Genomic DNA, 20,422 nt, shown 5'->3' on the forward strand with positions numbered 1-20,422 from the left:
TTAGAATGCTGTACTGCAGGCTACTTCAGCTGACTACCTGTTGCTTGCAATTTGGCAGTTCAAATCTCACCAGGCTCAAAGTTGACTCAGCCTTCCATCCTTCTGAGGTGGGTAAAATGAGGACCCAGATTGTTGGGGGCAATATGCTGACTCTGTAAACAGTTTAGAGAGGGCTGTAAACACTGTGAAGTGGTATATGAGTCCTAAGTGCTGTTGCTATTGTTAAGTGAATCAATGCAGTCATTAAATTAGTAACACGGTTGTTAAGGGAATCTGGTTTCCCCACTGACTTTGCTTTTTAGAAGGTTGCACCAGGTGATCACATGACCCCAGGGCTCTGCAACTGGCCTAAATGTGAGACAGTTGTCAAGCCTCCAAATGTAAATTACACGACCATGGGGATACTGCAATGGCCGTAAGTATAAAAAATGACAAGTCACTTTTTTCAGTGCTGTTGTGGTCACAAAGCAAACTGTTGTAAGTTGGGGACTACCCGTATATATTATTTAAAAATATATATATGGTGAGTCCGTAAAAATAAATGAAAAAATACAATAGCAAAAAAATAATTAAAATATATAATATAATATGTCCTTACAACAATACACAGTTGCAATTTTATACATACAGTAATTATTTAATTGAAAGATGATGCATATATACATATATAGGTGCATAATCTTTGAATTAAATAATATACATGTATTTTACTATATTAGGCATACAAAATCTGTATCTGTAGAGAATATTGGACAAATTTAAGATAGTATTATTTTGATAATGAAATGGGAAATTTTCACTAAATGGTGCCATATATGTGGTAACATGTTGTAGCTAGGTATAGATGAATACACACATCTGTTTAATGAAAATACATCTTACAATTTACAAAGAGATTTAAGGCAAACAATGATCACAAACTTTCCCAAACTTTCCTACCATGACAATGGTGACATCCACAAATGTGTCAGGAAGAGCTAACAGCGTTAAAGTAAAACTTCCTTCATTTTTCTTCAGAATAAAAGATTACAAGATCAGTTTAACTGCTGAAATTACCCCAAATCTCTTAGCTTGCCAAGTTTCATCTTCTTGGGGATTTACCCAGGAATGGCAGCGAATAAATAACTGAATAATAATCCAAGGCCTCTGCGGGTCTTGAGTGGAGAGAATTTGCTATCTAAGCCTTGAAGCCATTTCGGTTATTTCTCTGTTTTTTTCTGGTTGTAGCTGGAAATCTGCTGGAGCTGACCCACTGCTGCAGAATGAGAGTCAGAAGATGCTTCTCCATCTGTTGTCTCATCCTGTGCCAAATATTAGAACAGAAGCCTATCGCTGCTGCCTTGACATTGTTAAGGTTAGCATTTAACAAGCCCCGTGGTTTCTTCAGAATCCAGGAGTTACTCTTCCCTCTACCCCCGTCTCTTCCATCTAAATTCCCCCCTTTTTTCATTTAATAACCTCCCAGGTATTTTAGTCAGGTTGAAAAAGCTCAATCTTTTACTATATAAACTTGAGATTGCCTGATGTGAATTAATTCTGAAGTGGTGGGTTGTTTTTTTTAAATTTGCTGAGTTTCAAAGAGGAAGGGATATCTGTTTGAGTTTTTCATGTTAAAAGGTGTTATGATTTAATGATATCATTGCCTTATGGAAATAAATTAACTGCATGATGTACTTTTGGTCTTTATCAATTGTCAGGGTTCCCTTGTGTTCTTGCTGTTTTCTTCTCGTTCTCTCCCAGCAACCTTAAAGAAGGTTGGCAGGTGGGACCCAGCAGAAAGGTTTTTGCTTATTCCAAGTTATTCTGCTTGCAGATCACTGATTTCTTGCTGTGAGAAACTAGCAGTTTTGAGCTAGATGACAGGATGTATTAGCAATAGGAAACCAGCAGTATTGTGCCCAGTTGTAAGCTTCAAAAGTTTGCAGTTTTAGCGACATGGATATGGGTGTGTGTGTGTGTGTGTGTGTGTGTGTGTGTATTCCAGTCTAAAGGTTGGTGGTTGCTCTATCTTAACTGAGTAGATTTAAGTATTTTTCATGTGTTGTCAGGTTAACATTTAAACATCTTTTATCTTTGTTTTAGGAATGTTTAGGCATTCATAATGCTGTTAAGTCTATTTCTTCACTGAGTTGTGGTGTACATTTTCTCCTTCATCCCAAAGTTCTTTATGAAATATGCACTTTTGGCCTTCAGGATTCCCAGCATGAGGTACATCATTCTAAATATGATACCACTTCCAGAATTAATCTGTAAATTAAATGAAATTAGTAGATCTAAAGCTTTGTAACTTTGTAAACTTTACCCTGTTTGGCTTTTTAATTAATATATAGATTACAAACCTGCATTATATTTATTATCTTTACTACAATTAATGGAACTTGCTTTTGTTTTCAATATGCTTAGGATTGCAACAAGTTTGAGAATTTTCAAAAGTATAAAAATAATTTTAAGTAATGCAGAAAATGACTAAAGTGCAATTAGTCATTTGGCAGCACCAGGCTTACTTTTGATTTTTATACAGTATAATTCTCATTTGTTTCCCTCCCTCCCTCTCCTTCCCCCCCTCTTTCTCTCTCTCTCTCTCTCTCTCCCTCTCTCTCTCTCTCTCTCTCTCTCTCTCTCTCTCTCTCTCTCACACACACACACACACACACACACACACACACACACACACACATGTCCTAAGATTCAAGTTCAGGTAGTATGTCAAGATCTTTTTCTAATATGCCCTGCTTTTTCTGTGGGTAATAAGCAAACCAATCTTAAGTTGTGAAGATTTCCTAAATGTTTAGGAATAAGAGCACTATTTTTAAAAGTCTTCTTCAGTGCTTTATTGAAAGCATTTCTTGACCTGAATCACACTCTCTGCTTGAAGACTGTTCAGTGCTAACAGGCAGTAGATTCTTGACAGTATTTTATCGCTTTCTGGTTTTTTTTAAAAAAAGAAAAAGAAAACAAACACAAAAGCTATTTGGTGCAATGTCCCAAGGCAAAGCCTAATTTCCATTTCTGACACCAGCAAATTGGTTTGAACACACTTTATTGCGCTATTGTATCTTCTCTCATTAAAACAGGTGTGCTCAGCTGCCACATTTCTACTGATGTATCTTCTTCAAGGCCGATTGATGATGGCAGCAGAGACTTGGAACAAGTTTATTGAAACCCTCTATCCTGTTATTCCAATTCTTCAGGTAATCTCATCTTCTTGAAAAGTAGTTTATCTTCAGATAAGCTTAATTGCTTTGCTGAAAAAGCAGTACTGACATTACACAATAGGGGAAAATATGTAAACACGGTAACCAGAAATAAGAGGGGTCGCCACTGGAGTTGTGGCTTGAATGCTTGTAACTAAAGCTGAATGAATAAGTAACATTAGGCTTTTTCAATAGGAAGTATCATCTTGAAATTGGTGATGTGACAGTTTTTTAGAGGAATATCTACTGTTCAGAATTATCTTGAATTTTTGAATGAGAAATGGCTTGTGGGATATAAATGAACAATTTAATATAATCATTCCATCAGGAAACTTCTTGCCTAACCATTGCCTAAATACTTTTCAAATAAAATTCCAAACTCACCTTATTGTGAGATCATTTTGCTTGTTTTGCTTGCCAGTATGGTGCTGCCAATCCATCTTTTTTGGCTTTTATGATAGAAGAGAATATTGTGTAACTCAAGGTTGAACCGTGGGTTCCTTGGTGATCTCTGAGCTTGTTTGCTTTCTTGCAGATATTTTATTATCAAACCAGGTAACACTGATGATGTTACCTAGTTTGGTAATGAATGTTGAGAATATTTATTTATTCATTTATTTGTTAAATTCATTTTCAAGTTATCTCTCTGTGGAGCTACTCTAGATACTTGCATTTTTTTTTACACCATTGATGTTGATGGGAGACAACTTGTCAATGTCAAAATGGCCACAGTGGCAGACACAATCAGATACCCTGTTTCCCTGAAAATAACACCTCCCCGGACAGTAAGCCCAATCAGGCTTTTGAGCACATGCACTAAAATAAGCCCTCCCCTGAAAATAAGCCTTCCCTGAAAATATTGCAACACAACAGCAACCATAAGGTGACCATGCTCACTGCCTCCCGCACCTCAAAAATAATAAGACCTCCCGGAAAATAAGGCCAAGCACTTATTTCAGGGGTCAAAAGAAAATAAGACCCTGTCTTATTTTCGGGGAAACAGTACAAAGCACTAACTTAGTCCCTCTTCTACTTTCCCCATCACCACTACTCTTCCTATTAAGGTTTCCTTTACTTGGAATCAGAAGTCTTATGTGCACAAAGGGAAAGTTAATGAACCTGAGCATTACATAGGGGACTCTCACTATAGATTGTGCTGGAACCTTTTTTGCTGTATTTCTGGTGGGCAGTGATGGTACCAGGCAACCCTACAAGGCAACATTGCTGAGAAAATTGAACCGCGGTTGGCCAGAAGCTGTCTCCCCAAATTGGAACTTCTCCAACAAACAATGTATGTTTGAAAAACAAATGGCAATTGCCTATCAATTGGTCTATTAACTTCCTGGTGCCAATTACGGAGACAGTTTTCTTGGTAATAAAGCAATGATGTCTCTTTTGGAGCATGATATTTACTTATGGTAATTAACTGCCTGTGTTAACTTGTAAGTATTTACTTAGGGTTATGCAAACACAGAAGAACCTCTAGGTAACTGTGTGCTCACCCTGAGTGAAACAACGACTGAAAATGAAGGGATTCTCCCAAAAACTACAAGGCTGAGAGCTTCTGTTCGTCTTCTCTTCTCAAAAAAGCCACTGTGAGTAAATTAGCAATCAAATTTCAGCCCAGGAAGGGTTATTATCTGTACCCCAGCCTCCATGGAATATAGTTTTGAAGATACAGCCACAAAGAAGAAAGAGTCAAACTATTCTCCAAAGCACCCGAGGGTAGAACAAGAAGCAATGGGTGGAAATTAATCAAGGAGAAAAGCAACTTAGAACTGAGGAGAAATTTCCTGACAGTTAAAACAATTCATCAGTGGAACAACTTGCCTGCAGAAGTTGTGAATGCTCCAACACTGGAAGTTTTTAAGAAGATGTTGGATGTTCAGATATTTGTCTGAATGGTATAGGTTTTCCTGTCTAGGCAGAGGGTTGGACTAGAAGACCTCCAAGGTCCCTTCCAACTCTTATCCTATCCTATTTTATTCTATACGGTACGTTAATTTGTGTTTAGAATAGAAAAGGCAGATGAGGGCATAGTACTTCCTTTACATGTACTTGCAGGTGATACAACTTTTTCAGCTGCACGTCAATTTAGCCAATTTGCAAAAAGATAGAAAATGGCACACAGCCCTCCACTTAGATAAATCATTTTAGAGTGAAGTAGCACATCCTTGAGGTGCTGGAAACTCTGCCAATCCTTAGAAGGCTGTGAAATGACTGAAATACACTAATTTGAAAAAAGCAGAGGATTGTAGAAATTGATTATGACTGACTGGGCTGAAAAAGTAGTGACAAGATTGTTTTACTGTTGGAAAAGTAGAGTACAGAAATTATGATACTGATTGAGGTGACAAGGAAATCAACTTGTAAAACATTGGTATTGAAATCTCATCTACTGCATTTTTATACATTAACATTGAGTTGATATTGGACTATTTGATTTTGTGTACTTTTTTGATAACGTAAAATTATTAACTGGCAGCCAGTGTTGTCTGGTGTCATGCATCAAAAAATTTGATCAGATTTAATTCAGCCAACATGGCTTTTAACAGGAACAATTTGGCTATGGTCATAAAGATGTTCGAGAAGTTAAGAATTATGTGTAAAATCAGAGTGATCCAAAAAAACATGTGGTGTGAGATTTAGATTTTTATGCACCAATTTCTTCAGTAAAAGTTTGGGAACCTTCTAAGGAAATGCTTTGTCCCCCCCCCCCCCCAGAGTTCGTTCTGTGGCACTCAAACAGTTAATGTTTCATCTTATGGAAGAAGAAGAGTCGCATCTGAAACGTCCACTCTTGCATGGCAGCATTCTCTCAAGTATTTCTAACATCCTTATTGTGGAAAAGCCTATTGAACTCAAGCTGGATGACACAAGAGAATCTGTTTTTAAGGTGAACGGAGAAAACTTTGCACAAAATTGATAACCAGAGGGATTTCCTAAGCAAGGAAATGCAGTGCAGGTGATACTGTTGAAGTATAAAAGGGCACTGAAAGAAGGGATTAATGAACATTTTTCACACTACCATTCTAGCATCTCCATGGTCATATAATTAAAGTTCAGAATCTTGGCAACTAACTCATATTTATGATGGTTGCAGTTTCCCAGAGTCATGTGATCACCTTTTGCGGCCTTCTTACAAGCAAAGTCAATCGGGGAAGCCAAATTCACTTAAGAGCTGTACAATTAACTTAATAACTGCAGTGATTCACTTAACAACTGCGGCAAGAAAGGTCGTAAAATGGGACAAAACTCACCTAACAAATATCTCAGCAATAGAAATTTTGGGCTCAATTGTGGTCATAAATCAAGGATTACCTGTATAAAGCAATTATCTCATATTCTATTAGAGATGATACAGTCACACAATAGGAAGCCCTAGAAGCTCCCCAATTCTCTATAAACCCCTGAAAATGAAATTGGGAAGATTAGAAAGCAGCACAGATGAATCAGTTTGTGAGATATCTGGCTCAAAAATGGATATTTGGGCTTTAAAACTTAGAGGCAATAATATTCTAGCTTTATCTGGGGAGTATTCAGTTGTTTGATCTGTTGTGAGAGAAAATTGAAGCCCAAGGTCGTGTTATGTATATTGCTGTTCCTTCTTGGTGACATTAGACTTGAAGTGGCTTTTTCCCCATAAGTGATGATATGGAAAAATAGGTGAACAGATAAATAAGAGGATATATTTGTTTTGCTTTTAGGCTGACACAGTTGAAAAATTGTACAATATCTTTATATCGGACACTGTTGATTTGACTTTGAGGAAGTCAGCAGCTGAGCAATTAGTCATAATCATGCAAGGTAAAATTCTTCAAAATACAATTTACCATTGAGACACAGAGTTGTTCCAACATGGGGAAAGTCATGACATGATGGGTAATTCAGGTGATTATTTTTCTCTTGTAATAAAATCTGAATTCCCTTAGCCACTTTTTATCTATTGTGTATGTTCTTGCTGCTTAATATGTCAATAGTGTGACCTCCTAATTCACTTTCCTTAAAACCTGTATAAAAGAAGTAATATGAGAAAGGGATGAGCCTGCTGGCTAGAAAGATGAAACATTTCATTCTGCAACATTTTGTGGCAGATTTCATGCATATTTCTAGTTCTTCTTTCAATTCTCCCAGAGCTGGTTCAAAATACCCATCTTCAAGTATATCAGCATATCCAGAAGGTAGTCAGAATCATAGCAAAAATACTAAAAAGCTGGGGGGGATTCCTATACCAGCAATTCCCACTATCTCCTCTCTACCTCAAAATGGACCAAGGATTTGTCACTGAAGAGTACATTCAATGCATTATTGTTGGCAGAGCAGGGGAGTGGGGTGGTAATTAAAAAGCTATAGTGGCAGGAATTAAGATGAGAATATTTGAAAGATTGACAGGGAATTGAAATTGACCACAAATCAAGGCTTTGATTCACTATTTAAATGTATTTAATGATTGCAGGAAGGAGACACAAGTACTAATCCATACCTAGTTTATCTAATACCCAGTGCCTATTTAAAGATAAAGCAATTTTGAATCAATCTGAATTCAGTGTTATATGTTGTTGTAAAGTGTGTATATGGAAAGTTATTTTTTTTCTTCCAGATTCTAAATTGCACCCAATTATCAAAAATATGGGGGCAGTGGAAAGAATTCTTGCTTACTTTACTAAGTGTATTGCTCAGGATGGCAAGGTAAATCTACTTGGATTTTTCTTTCAGAAGAACCATCCCAAGCCTCCAAATATTTTATGTTCAGTCAAATAATTTTAGATAGGAATTAAATATTTTCTGTTTGGAATATGAGGATTATTATCTCAAGATGGTGACTTAAACATGTGGAGTGCAATGAAAGGCAACTGCAGTGTCTAATTCTTTGACTCTATTATCACTTCCAGCTTGTAAAAAAAAAGCTAAATAAATCCTCATATAGAAACTTGCCATTTAAAACAGCATGTTTAAATAAGCAGAAGAAGAAAGGAGCTAATATGGAACCCCAGACTCATGTGTCTTCCTCTTCCCTCTCCTCTTTCCATTTGATTAGGAAGCAGAATAGTTTGTTATAATTTAGCTGATCTCCAAGTTTAAAAAGTAGCAGTCATAAATGGCTATATTACAAATGGCTAAAGACCATTCCAAATTGTTACCTTATTTAGGAATTGATTCATTAAAAAATGCTAGGATTTCATTTCTTTTTCTAAAATACCACATATACGAGGTCCATTTTCCTCATAGAAAGCTTACCTTCCATCAGCTTACCTTCCAGGCAGGAAGTGAAGAATGATGGAAATTAGGAAAATACTATTTTTTTTTTCTTGTCTACACTGGTACACTGTAATATCATTAGTAGCCATGTGCAAAGATAGGTGGGTCATGGCAGTGGGCTGAAGAAAAGTGAGGAGCTCAGAAAGGAATGGTGGTTAAATCCTATTGAAATTCAGATGGTACAGGGACTAGATAAATTTATGTGGTGATTCTCAACTCATTGTGGCTCAAGGACTGCAGGAGTAGCCAAATTAGCACCATCATTTATTAAATATTGAATAAAGTGTTTAGTTTTTCTTTATGATTTAAATGATGCCAAAACCGATCAAGCCCAGCTTCAGAGATCTTAGAATGATATTACTTGTATATCTAAAAATGGTTTGTTCAGTTTCATGATTACAATACAATTTGCCCAGCAGAAACTAATTTTGTAAATAAATTTAGAAGGGTTTTAATTAAAACATTAATAGAAACCCTCATTTAATTTAATTCTATTTATCTGTGAATTGGGGTAAAATATTAAAAGTCCTTGCAAATTTTAATCTATATTTGATGGTTTGTGCCATAAAAGCAAACAAAGAGGCTTGCTTCAAAAATGTGTCACAGATTATTTCTATTGCCTTCTTGTCTTTGGAATTAAACATTAAAATATGAGCTTTTTTATGAGAAGTACATTCTCTGGATTTGTGAATAATGGACTAAAATAACGTACTGAAAGACATTACTGTAAACTTCCAAGGACTGTTGATTTCAGAGAAGTTTCAGAATGCTTACTCAGTAGGATGCTACTACAGATTTTGCTTAACAAACCATAATTTCTTTTGTTTGATAGATCATGGATTGTATGATGTTGCCATGTCTTGCACTTTTGCGGAAACTTCTCTCTGCTGATCCAGTCAAACGTCTGTCATTGGCTTACCAGCCTTCTGTCTTGCTTGTTTTATTTAGAGGTAACATCATAAAAGCAAAATAAAAAAGTGTAAAAAACATTTGTTTTTATACCTTTGAATCAAGCAATTAAATATCAGGAGTGATATTTTTCCAAGTATTTTGTTTCTAAAAAGCTGGATAGATTTGCATTTCCTAGCCTGCAGATTTAGGAGAAAAAAATAATATTTCCCATATATCTTGTTGATAGATAAAAAGAGTAAATACTTAATTTTGTTGTTCTTTGAAAATTTGATATTTAGAGTCCCGAAAGTCTGTTAGAAAAAAAACATGTAAATGTCTCTTCTGTTTTCAGTTGCCTTGATATTCCAAGATTATGGTGCTATCAGGAGTGAAACTTCAGTATTACTTTGTCTACTACTTTTTGATGAAGCAGCAAGGAAAGAGATGTGGTAGGGTAATTTGTAGTGATTGGTTCTGTGCTACTTCATTATTCCTGCAAGCAAACTATCCCTTTTATTGCCAGCTACAATATATGTAAATTATAGACAACATTTATGCTTCTATATCATATGCATTCTCTCCCTCCCGCCCTCTCCCCCTCCCTCTCTCCCCCTCTTTCTCTCTTTTGCTTGTATTTATCAGATAGTAGACTATAAAGCAGTCGCTGATTGTGTCCTTGCCTTTCACTATAGCACTATTTTAAATTATATAGATGCAAACATAATAGTAACATGGTGACCTGCTGACATCTTCGAATAATCAAAACCCTATCATTGCTAGAAATATAATCAGACCTACTTTTCTGCTCACATTAGAGGAAATGTTTCAGGACCTTTTATCCAAAAAAAATCCATCGGTTGCAAGGTGACTAATTAAGATGTGCTAAGGTAATAAATGCAGAACAGAAAAATGTGGCAGATGTTTCCATCCCATGTTAATTGCTGATGGATTAATAAAAAATTTGTACTAGAAACTCTTGCCACTAAGGTGTTGTTAAGGGTAATATCTATATTTTTAGTAATGCCGTTATTGCAAAATAGTTTTAGATAACATTGAAATAATAACTCTTCAAATGAAGAGTTGATCCAGATATTCAAACTCGCGTTCTCTTTCCAGTCCTAAGAATCATATTTAAGTCTTTTAGTTAAAATAAATTGTAGTTCTTTTTATAACCGGAAAATTGACCACTTTATTTTAGATAATCTTGCTGGTGTGATTGTTTCAAATACCTTTGGCAGAAATCACTTTATGTTCTATTTCAAGGTGGTCTATTTTATTAGCATCTTGTTCTTTCAGTTCGATACCCCCTCCCCCGAGTTGTTTTTGAAGAGGCACCTATACATTTTATACAAGATGTGAAATATTTTAAAAGTTATTTGAAAACAGGATTTTTTTAAAAAAATATTTGTTTACTTAAAGATTTTGTCAGATGTGCATATTCTAGCTTACTGCTTACAAACACTTCTGCTTTGGGATGTTGTATGGAAAGGGGTTTTGCAAGCGAAGAAGCAGGAGGGCACCCAGTGGCAATGAGTGGCAATCTATCTGGTCTTTCATGACCAGACAGCCATATTGTGATTCTTTACGTTTTTCTTCTATCCTGCCTCCTGCTTCCCGGCTTTATATTGCTGATATTCCAATACAATACAATACAATAGCAGAGTTGGAAGGGACCTTGGAGTCTTCTAGTCTAACCTCCTGCCTAGGCAGGAAACCCTATACCGTTCCAGACAAATGGCTATCCAACATCTTCTTAAAGACTTCCAATGTTGGGGCATTCACAACTTCTGGACACAAGCTGTTCCACTGATTAATTGTTCTAACTGTCAGGAAATTTCTCCTCAGTTCTAAGTTGCTTCTCTCCTTGATTAGTTTCCACCCATTGCTTCTTGTTCTACCCTCAGGTGCTTTGGCGATTAGTTTGACTCCCTCTTCTTTATGGCAACCCCTGAGATATTGGAACACTGCTATCATGTCCCCCCTAGTCCTTCTTTTCATTAAACTAGACATACCCAGTTCCTGCAACCGTTCTCCATATGTTTTAGTCTCCAGTCCCCTAATCATCTTTGTTGCTCTTCTCTGCACTCTTTCTAGAGTCTCCACATCTTTTCTACATCCAGGCGACCAAAACTGAATGCAGTATTCCAAGTGTGGCCTTACCAAGGCATTATAAAGTGGTATTAACCTTTCACAGTTACTACTGTTGTGCAAGGTACCACCAATACTGTACCTGTGCGTTTCGTTTTTGTTGCCTAAATGTAGAACCTTACGCTTTTCACCATTGAATTTCATTTTATTAGATAGTGCCCAATGTTCAAGTTTGTCAAGATCCTTCTGTGTCTTTAGCCTATCTTCTGGAATGTTGGCTATTCCTGCCAGCTTGGTGTCATCTGCAAATTTTATGAGTTCCCCATTTATTCCCAATTTATATGATATTGTAAGGCCTGCAGCTGATGAGATGGAAACCAGAATTTCCCAGGCTAGACAGCATCCTTATTTCAGTGTTTATCAGCTGTCTTCCAAGATCGTCAAAGAGTAGTTACATAGCTGTCAAATGAGAATGATAAGAGGGAAGAAACCCCGAGAGTTTTCGTTTGGGAGACCCCTATCTTTAAAAAAAGCCTTTGATACTTTTTTTCTGGAGATGGTTAAAATCCTCTTTGTGTATCAGGCTTCATTCTTGTCTGGAATGAGAAGTCATGTCAAAGAATCATCTGCTTCTAATTTAGCCACTTCCTGAATAAGAAGAGAGCTAAGGACTTGGATTTAGTACTGAGCCCCAGTGTGAAAGCTGACAGACATAAAGCTGAGATGCAGCTTTCCTTCACTACACTTGAGCATTGCCCTGTGTAGATATGACAGTGCTTAGCTAAACATATATGACATTTAATGCATGTCCTGATTAACAGCTAGTGTCTTCTTTGGTTTTGTTTGAATTCATTTGTTCATTTTCTGCAGGGCTGATACTGTTTCCTGTGATCCTTGTACCATTTCCCACTTCACCTTGCCTGTTGCTGTTGTAAGGAGGTAAAGTTATTATTCATATTAAGAGTTACCCATGCAGAAATACTGTTAGGGAAATATTTTAAATAATATGAATGCTAGGCTGGCATTAATTAGAATTATGTGTGAATCCCTATCACTATATTTTGTTAAAAACCATGATTAAAACAAACTTATTCCTTAATTCATTGTGTATATTCAATCAATACACAGAATGCAAATTATAAATGTTCCTGTTGATTGTTGCTGTTTGTTCAAGGTATAATAAGATGGGGCATAAGAACATTATTTTTAAATTGGATTCTCATTTATGATGAACTGATTCTACATAATTGATTGATGTAAAGTTGATGTGGGGGACTGTCAGTAACTTGAATAGGAACTCATTTAATATGCCATGTAACAGTAGTGTATAAAGAAATATTTCAGAAGTCTTAAACCCTGACTATAATCAAATAGTCAACAATACAAGTTTTGTTCTCCAAAACTAGCGTCATTTCAATTTGTCCCTTTTTATTCCTAAAGGTATCATCTACCTATTAAAGTCTCTGCATATCATGCTGTCAGTCCTAACTCGGTGGTGTTACCCTTTTCTTGTGAATTCTGGGCCTCGAAACACGTGTCAGATATGCTAAAAATGGCTTGGAACTTGTCTTGGTTCCATGGAGCAGATAATTTAGTTGCGATTGCCAGTTATGAGACAGCAGCAGAACAGTAAGCCATTCATTTTGTTGTTCCAGTTCTGATGTTTCTTCCAATTTATATTTAACAAAGAGCAATCCTGACTTAGTTTTGGGTCTTCACTTGGAAATGTTTATACTTTTGTTTTAATGAATGAAACCATACCATAAAACACTGAAACTCCAGTTGGGAATAGGGTTGGCAATCTTAGATTTCAAATTCTGTCATCTCCAGCTAGTATGATTAATGATCAGGGACGGAGAAAACAGGAACCCAATAATGTTTTAAAGTCAGCGATTCCTAACAAAGCTTCTAGCCAGTGGTCCGTTCTCCAAATTGTTAGCAAACAATTACACAGGCAGTTCATTTCTACCATATCCTTAGTTTTTCCTTAAACTTTCCATAGCTTCTGATCTTGATTGGGTATATGTTTGTGGTAGTCTTTGTGTATCCAGTGTAAACTTATGAAAAACACAATAGTGAAAGATTTCTTCATGAACTGCCCCATAGAACAAGAAGATCAAATTCTATTTGATGGTTCCAAAAAGATAAAACTTTAAATCAATGTGATGAAAGAAGAAAAAACGAATATGCTATATTGGTTGGTTACTTTAAAATAAATCTTTTAGTTGCCATTTTAATGTTCTTTTTTTTAAATTCCAGATTTTCCAGCACTTTAAAGCTCTCCTCAGAAGATATTATTATCCTTAAGTTAACATGTGCAACCTTCGGTCTACAGGATTGTCTTAATGCCATCACTCAAGCAGCATCTCACGGGGAAGTTAGAGCTGCTGTCACAAAAATGAATTTTTATATTTTGAACGATAGGCTGGCATTAATGTGCAGTGGTAGTCCTTGTGGAGCCACTTTCAAGTCCTTGGCTTGGCAAACAGCATTAAGCAGGTTGGTGTGTAAGAACAAGCTACCTAACTGACTACAAAGCCATCTGTCACTGTAGATTTAGCTTCAACATTTTCAAAAAGAGCCAGTTTCTTTAGAAACTTCCCAAGCATTTTCCGCAACAAGAAATGCTTTTGAAAACGGTAAATCAGTTGTATTTAGCAACCAAAAAGGCAGAAGTTTCCACATTCACAGGCTGGCTAAGGATAAAGCAGTGCTAGAAAATATGTTTGGCCCTTTCGCCCTTCCTACTGTAAGCACTGCATTCATCTGCCTGCCAGCATATTGTGAGGCATGCCTAGATCAGTGAGACGTCTGATTTTGGCAATTTTCTGAATATATGATTTGTAAATACAGATGGTTCATGGAGGCTAAATGCATAAAGAATAGGAAAAAAAGATAAAGGCAATACATTTCTTCTTTGACCATTCCTTCTGCTATGTTTTTTTTTTAAAGTATGGTGTTTCATGGTTGAAACCTTTTGATGTTTATTATTTTTATTATTATGAAAAAAGACTTCTTGCATTCATCTGCTTTGTATTTCTGACATTTATATTTAGCATCAGCACATTGCTGTTTTCAATCTCTTTAAGTTTAACTTTATATTTCACCAAACTACATTAATCATGTAATGCTAGTAACAGGATACTGCTACAAAATGACATGTACGATATCATGGTTTATGCCTAACAGGTTTCTTCAAGTGCTTCCAGCATCTTCAGAGGATGAAAAACTTTTGGCTGATGTCATATGTTTTTTAAACAAGTTTATAAAGGAACAGAAGAATATTTCAGAGTTTGAACACCTAAAATGGATCCTGGACGTGGTCCTGAAGCATGTAAGGATCTTGGGTAACACCTGATTATGTATTTTCACATACAGTGGTAGCTTGGTATTCCACTGCTCTGAAACTTATCAAATCTGGTACTTAGAGCATTTTGATACAAACATTTTGTTCCAATTCTCAACATTTGTTTGGTACTCAGACTTGTTGGTATCGGCTGCCTTGTGACTCACTCACTACATTATTCCTCATGGAAAACATTTGTTTAGTATTCATCATTTTAGGTAGTCAACACATTTCTCGTAACCAATTCACAATGAGTACCAAGGTACTTTCCTGTACTTACATATTTGTGCCTTTGCACTTGTCTCAAAGGACTCTTTATCTCTACTTACTATCTCTACTTACTATACTTACTATGTGTGCATAATAAGTATTAGAAGCAGTTGATAATTTTGTATTTTTTTCTTTTTCTTTTTGGATGGAGCAATCTGTATTGGTAATCTAGTTGTCAGTTTCCATTCAGGCAAAGAAAACAAACAAGACGAATAAGCAGGTAGTTCATGGTAAATGTAATCTTTATAAGCCTGTTCCGATACTTCCAACAAAGACACAATGCAAAACACGAGGGAATTAAAGTCAAGCCTGTAATTCCTTACTTCCCTCCACCATTTAAACCCTCCTGTGCCCCACCCTCCTGTGGCCCGCCCTCTCCTATGTGCGCGCAATACACCTAATATACTCCGATAATGTGACAGACCATGCTGGTTTACATTGTCACACGTGTACAGGTGCCGTTCCGTATGAAAGTCACTGCAGGATCCGAAGGTCCTTCAAGCTCTCGGTATGGCAGGGAAACAAATGTGGCACAACAGCAAGTCACAAAGCACTCCAGTCATGAATCTCCCCACCAGCAGAATGGTACCGGGACTGACACTAACTTAGGAAATGATGGTTTCTTCCCATAGTATGGTCTCAAATCATGACACTGCATACTGGAATGAATTGGAGGAGAAGGACCCTGATCTTCTGCAGAAAAAAAAGACTTTGTCCCATTAGTCATTCATTCATTTATTAGATTTTTATCCCACCATTATTAAAAGTTATCTCATATAAAAATAAGATGCACAAGACTTTCCACAATGAAAAGCACATGCATTAGAAACAATCATGTTTTTTTCTGAATAAAAACCGATTTTAGATCAGGAGAAATGTATGCTTGCCATAGAATGACTATTGTGACAGGAAGTACATTTAAATATATTCACCAAAAGAAAACTCTTCACAAAGTCACTGAATCTGGTAGGTTGTAGCCAAGGAGTTAGTGTCAATTAATAAACCATTTGGTAAATTTGTCTTGTCTCTGCCAGGAAACTCTTACCATCTGCTTGCTTGAATTTTTATATCATTGAAATTAGTTTACTGAATAACTGGTGATCTCCGTCATGCAGCATATTAATTCTGTATAAATTGTTCAGAAAATTTATTCATAAATAGCTTCTTTCTAGTACGAAAAAGCATGTCAACTGCTAGCTTCAAACTGAGTTTTATGCTCTGTTGGAGAATAGGCAGTGAAACATGTTCTTTATTGATGTTATGCCTTGATCTCCTGTGCAGAATCCAAAATCTCTATTAGATCTTGTGGTCCCGCCAGAATCTCCGGTCCAAGATGAAGCTGATGAGCTAAAGACAGCTGTAAGACAACAATTGCAGAAAGAATTGATTGCTTTCTTTAACACACTTCTACTCAGGTTCATGTCTGTTACTGACAGGTATGGCATAAAACCAGATACCCAGCAATATAAATCACTAGTATAATTAGTTGATTTTTGAAGTGCAAGATGTGATGTCCCAGGTCCACAATCAGCTGCCTCAAAGCTTAATTAGAACCTCAGAAGTCTTTCAGAAGTTTCCTCCTGATTTCTTATCAAGATTTCTGAAGTTGTTTGCCATTGTCTACTTCCTAGGTCTGAGTGGCAATGATTGGCCCAAAGTTACCCAGATAGCTTCCTACCTAAAGTATGACTAGAAATCCTGGTCTCCTGGATACTAGCCTTATGCCTTTACCACTAGACAATCGCGTCATGTGATGTAACACAACCTTTTTGCGGAACTGGGGTGGGCGTGGCCTGCACGTGACGCATCTGGCCTGTGGGCCACCAGTTTGACACTCCTGCACTAGACCAAACTGGCTCTCTAATACCCTTTCTTACCATTTTCTCTATTTTTTTTAATAGAAAAGATTTGGAACTTACTGGCTATTTCCGAACAGAACTAGCCTTGAAGCTTCTGCAGTATTTGCGAGTAACAGATGCCCCTCATTTCTATGGATTACCTTTCTTGGAAAGGACATTAAATAGTATGGTTCATGTCACAGCACTGCCAGGCTGGAGTTCATACTCTGTCACAGTGGAGCCATTCATGATTTGCAAGAAATACTTAGCTGGGCTTCTTGAGGTAAACAAACAATGGTATTTTTTTTTAATGGTTGGGAAATAAAAAGAGTGGATTGATCCTGCTTTAAACAGAATGGTTGACACTCCAGCCAAGATTTCACCAGAGGGAAGGGGGACAGGTTTCACTATATCCTGTACAATTGGAAGTTTTTCTAGGGAGCTCATCTTTTGAAAACATTTAGTATAGTATTTTATCAGGTTCTGGTCAATGAATAGTTTCATTAATAATTGTTGTATCTTTACATCTCTCATTACTGTAGACTACAAATATGTATCTATAACTAATTTTGAAAACTACACTTGCCATATAATAGTTACCCTTCTGAAGATGAATTAGATATAAAATAGCATATATTGAATAATGCATATTACTTGGTTAATTTCTTTTTAAAAAGCCTAATCCTCAGATCATTTGCTTTGTGAGAGCACCACAAATTGACTCTAAGATTTTAACATAGAGCCCAGCAGAATAGAATATTTTTAATTGTTATGTGTAATTTAAATATTATATGTTCATCATTGTGTTAAAAAAACCCAAACTCACAGCTGAAAAAAGTCTTAGAGCAACTTGTGTGTTATTAATAAGAAAAAGATCTTCCTGCTGGACTGCAGTCTAAATGAGAGATCAGGAAAGAATGGAGACTTACAATGTGACAAGGGATTTTGTAGCAGTTTTTAGGTTAGTATACTTAATTGCAACAAAATGAGTAAGGGGGTGAGTGAATTAGCTTTTCTCAGCCATAATTCATTTGATCAGATCCATTTCCTGCTACACCTGTTATCTATCCCTTAAAAATAACAGAAATTTTTATTAAAGGCATCCTATGTCACATCTAATTTGAGTTTATGCAGAGTTTAGAAAGTGAACTTAACGATAATTTTAAATAAGCAGAATAAAATTATCACACTCCAGATCTTTAGACATACATTATGCAGGCATAATTCTTTCAAAGGAAATATTATCTCTCACAGTTTATATACCCAGATATATTGCATGATAGCTGTCAGCTCTTCAGGCCTTGATTAAAATTCTACAGGCTTTTAAACTCTTCCACTTTTTGCATATCCCCAAAGTGACACAATTAATACATTTTTTTTGCATCTTACATCTGGCCAGCGTCCAGTAAGGACAAGAATTTATAATTGCTGAATGTATGCGTTGAGAGAGCCGAAACTATTTCCGAATTCAGAAAGAACAGAATTTGCATGTAAACGAAGTTTCATTTCCCCAAGCAGCCGTCAAAACTATTCCAGAGTTTAACTTTAAGGGTTGATAAGCTGATATTTGTGACAAAGTTGTGATGCCTTTGAATAGCAGGTTTTTATGTTGTTGTTGTTGTTTGGTTTTTTTTGCTTCTCCTGTTAGGTCATCTCATCTTTTTATGTTGAGTGGGGAGGCAATGCCATGTCTTTCATGGGAAAAGGAGTTACCAAGAGTGCTGTCCTTTGTTTGCTTCACTTGTCCCATGAAATGAGTATTCAGGCTCAAGATGAGGTATGAAAACAATAAAATAAACTTCTCTTTGATTAGTACATTGCTTAATACAGGCCTGTTTGGAACAGGGCCACGCAACAGGCCTATTTGGAACAACAAGCCTGTTTGGAACAGGGCCAGGCAAGTGGCGGGTCAGTGTCTGCGTGCACGCAACACTCCCCTCATACCAGTGGTGGCCACTCACACAAATGGAGTTATGTGGGCAGGGAACTATCTCCTCTTCTACCACCTGCCCTCCCCCCCCGGGTCGCCAAGCGAGAAAGGTTGGGCAATTGGCACCGCTGGCTCAGTATAACTTTTTTCACACCTCACTATTCTTGATACTATTTTTTACATTGCAGTATGAATATTTTATTTTTGGCTTGTAAGAAGTGGAACCATTTAGTATTTAAGAAGGACCATTGCCCTTAGTACTGATGACTTACTAAATGTATAGTAAAGTTTAAAATAATGTATCGAGGTTATACGACTAGATACTTAAAATTGGTTGGTTGTAATTTTTAGGTTTTTTTTTTTTCCTTTTCCCCCTTTAGAGACTGATAAACATTTTTTAATGCATAACCGTTTATTGTAACTGTCCGCTTTATGCATTCAGTGGAATAAAAGTCAGCATATCTATAACTTGAAATTTGACTATGCAACATCTGATCAGTTTGTTCATCTTATATGCTTATATGCAAATTAAATTTTAGTTCTCTTGCTAGACAGCTGTACCTGTTTGCTTTGGTGCTATATTATAATAGAGATATGAGTATTCTCTGACCCTTGAGCCATATATGGGCTCCATCTAATATCAAAAGTCCTCTATCAGTGATAAGTCCAGTTTTCTAGTAAGAATAATGTATTCTTTCAGATGATGAGAAAGAGAACTGTCAAAAAGTAAGGTGAACTGATATCTTCATTTGTTTTTTGAAGTCTGTTTTTGTTTCATTGATGTGTAACCACCACTATATTTAAAGGAATGTAACTGAACTAAAAATAACAGTGTCCATAATTGTTGGGAGAAACTGAAAGAAGAATGAGAAGAACATAGCTAGAAATTAAGCTTTTCTCCAGTAAAAAAATTCCAGAAACCTTTTATATAGAACCTTTTTGTTCAGTTTCAGAGCTATTTCCTCCAGTGAATAAATATACTGTAAGGACTCTTTTCCAACTAGGCTAGATGAAGTAGAGTTAGTTACATTCCTACAAAAGATATAGACGCTATTTTTTGTTTTGTATTCAATGTTCCTTAGGTTTTTAACTGTATATTCAGCTTAATTTAACAAACAATAACCTTTAATAAAACTTTAGTATTAAATTAGCATAACTTTTTCATACATTTATAACGCCAAATATAAAATGCAATTTTGTAAAGGAAGTGAAATTAGTTCCTGGTTTTATTTTTACGATACTTCCATTTTTCCTAACTTTACTACATTATTCGGTGATCTTTTCCCCTGTGCATTTAATATACAAAATATACTAGTATTCTTTTATTATGTGTGCTATTTAAGCACTGGTTTAAGATATGCATTTCACTGACTCAAAAAGTTCATAGGTATAAATGGTTGGAAAATATATAAACAATTTGTAGTATATGTAAACTCAGTTCAGAGAGAATCTGAAAATTGTTTGTTTGGTTTTTAATAGAAATAATTTCTTTCATAGGATTGGGTTTCACTCTGGTTCTTGCCATATGATACCAGTGAAGAACAAGGTCAATTTCGACAAGGCTTAGCATGGCTCATTCCATTATGGGTAGACAGAGACCCCGAGG

At 36.2% G+C, this 20,422-nt stretch overlaps 1 protein-coding gene across 2 annotated transcripts in view; it reads left to right on the plus strand.

Moving 5' to 3' along the window:
• RTTN (rotatin) overlaps positions 1-20,422 on the plus strand; it is a 101,031-nt gene that overhangs the window by 23,463 nt on the left and 57,146 nt on the right. For both annotated transcript variants that reach the window (XM_032223051.1, XM_032223052.1), the window contains exons 14-30: positions 1,228-1,354; positions 2,083-2,208; positions 3,075-3,191; positions 4,653-4,789; positions 5,919-6,090; positions 6,902-7,001; positions 7,795-7,883; positions 9,286-9,403; positions 9,697-9,793; positions 12,303-12,371; positions 12,873-13,061; positions 13,692-13,931; positions 14,622-14,766; positions 16,330-16,484; positions 16,950-17,169; positions 18,535-18,663; positions 20,314-20,421. In XM_032223051.1, the coding sequence (XP_032078942.1) occupies positions 1,228-1,354; positions 2,083-2,208; positions 3,075-3,191; positions 4,653-4,789; positions 5,919-6,090; positions 6,902-7,001; positions 7,795-7,883; positions 9,286-9,403; positions 9,697-9,793; positions 12,303-12,371; positions 12,873-13,061; positions 13,692-13,931; positions 14,622-14,766; positions 16,330-16,484; positions 16,950-17,169; positions 18,535-18,663; positions 20,314-20,421 (2,338 nt within the window). The remainder of the gene's footprint in view (positions 1-1,227; positions 1,355-2,082; positions 2,209-3,074; positions 3,192-4,652; positions 4,790-5,918; positions 6,091-6,901; positions 7,002-7,794; positions 7,884-9,285; positions 9,404-9,696; positions 9,794-12,302; positions 12,372-12,872; positions 13,062-13,691; positions 13,932-14,621; positions 14,767-16,329; positions 16,485-16,949; positions 17,170-18,534; positions 18,664-20,313; position 20,422) is intronic.

The sequence above is a fragment of the Thamnophis elegans genome, chromosome 8, assembly GCF_009769535.1.
Source record: "Thamnophis elegans isolate rThaEle1 chromosome 8, rThaEle1.pri, whole genome shotgun sequence".
Lineage (NCBI taxonomy): Eukaryota > Metazoa > Chordata > Lepidosauria > Squamata > Colubridae > Thamnophis > Thamnophis elegans.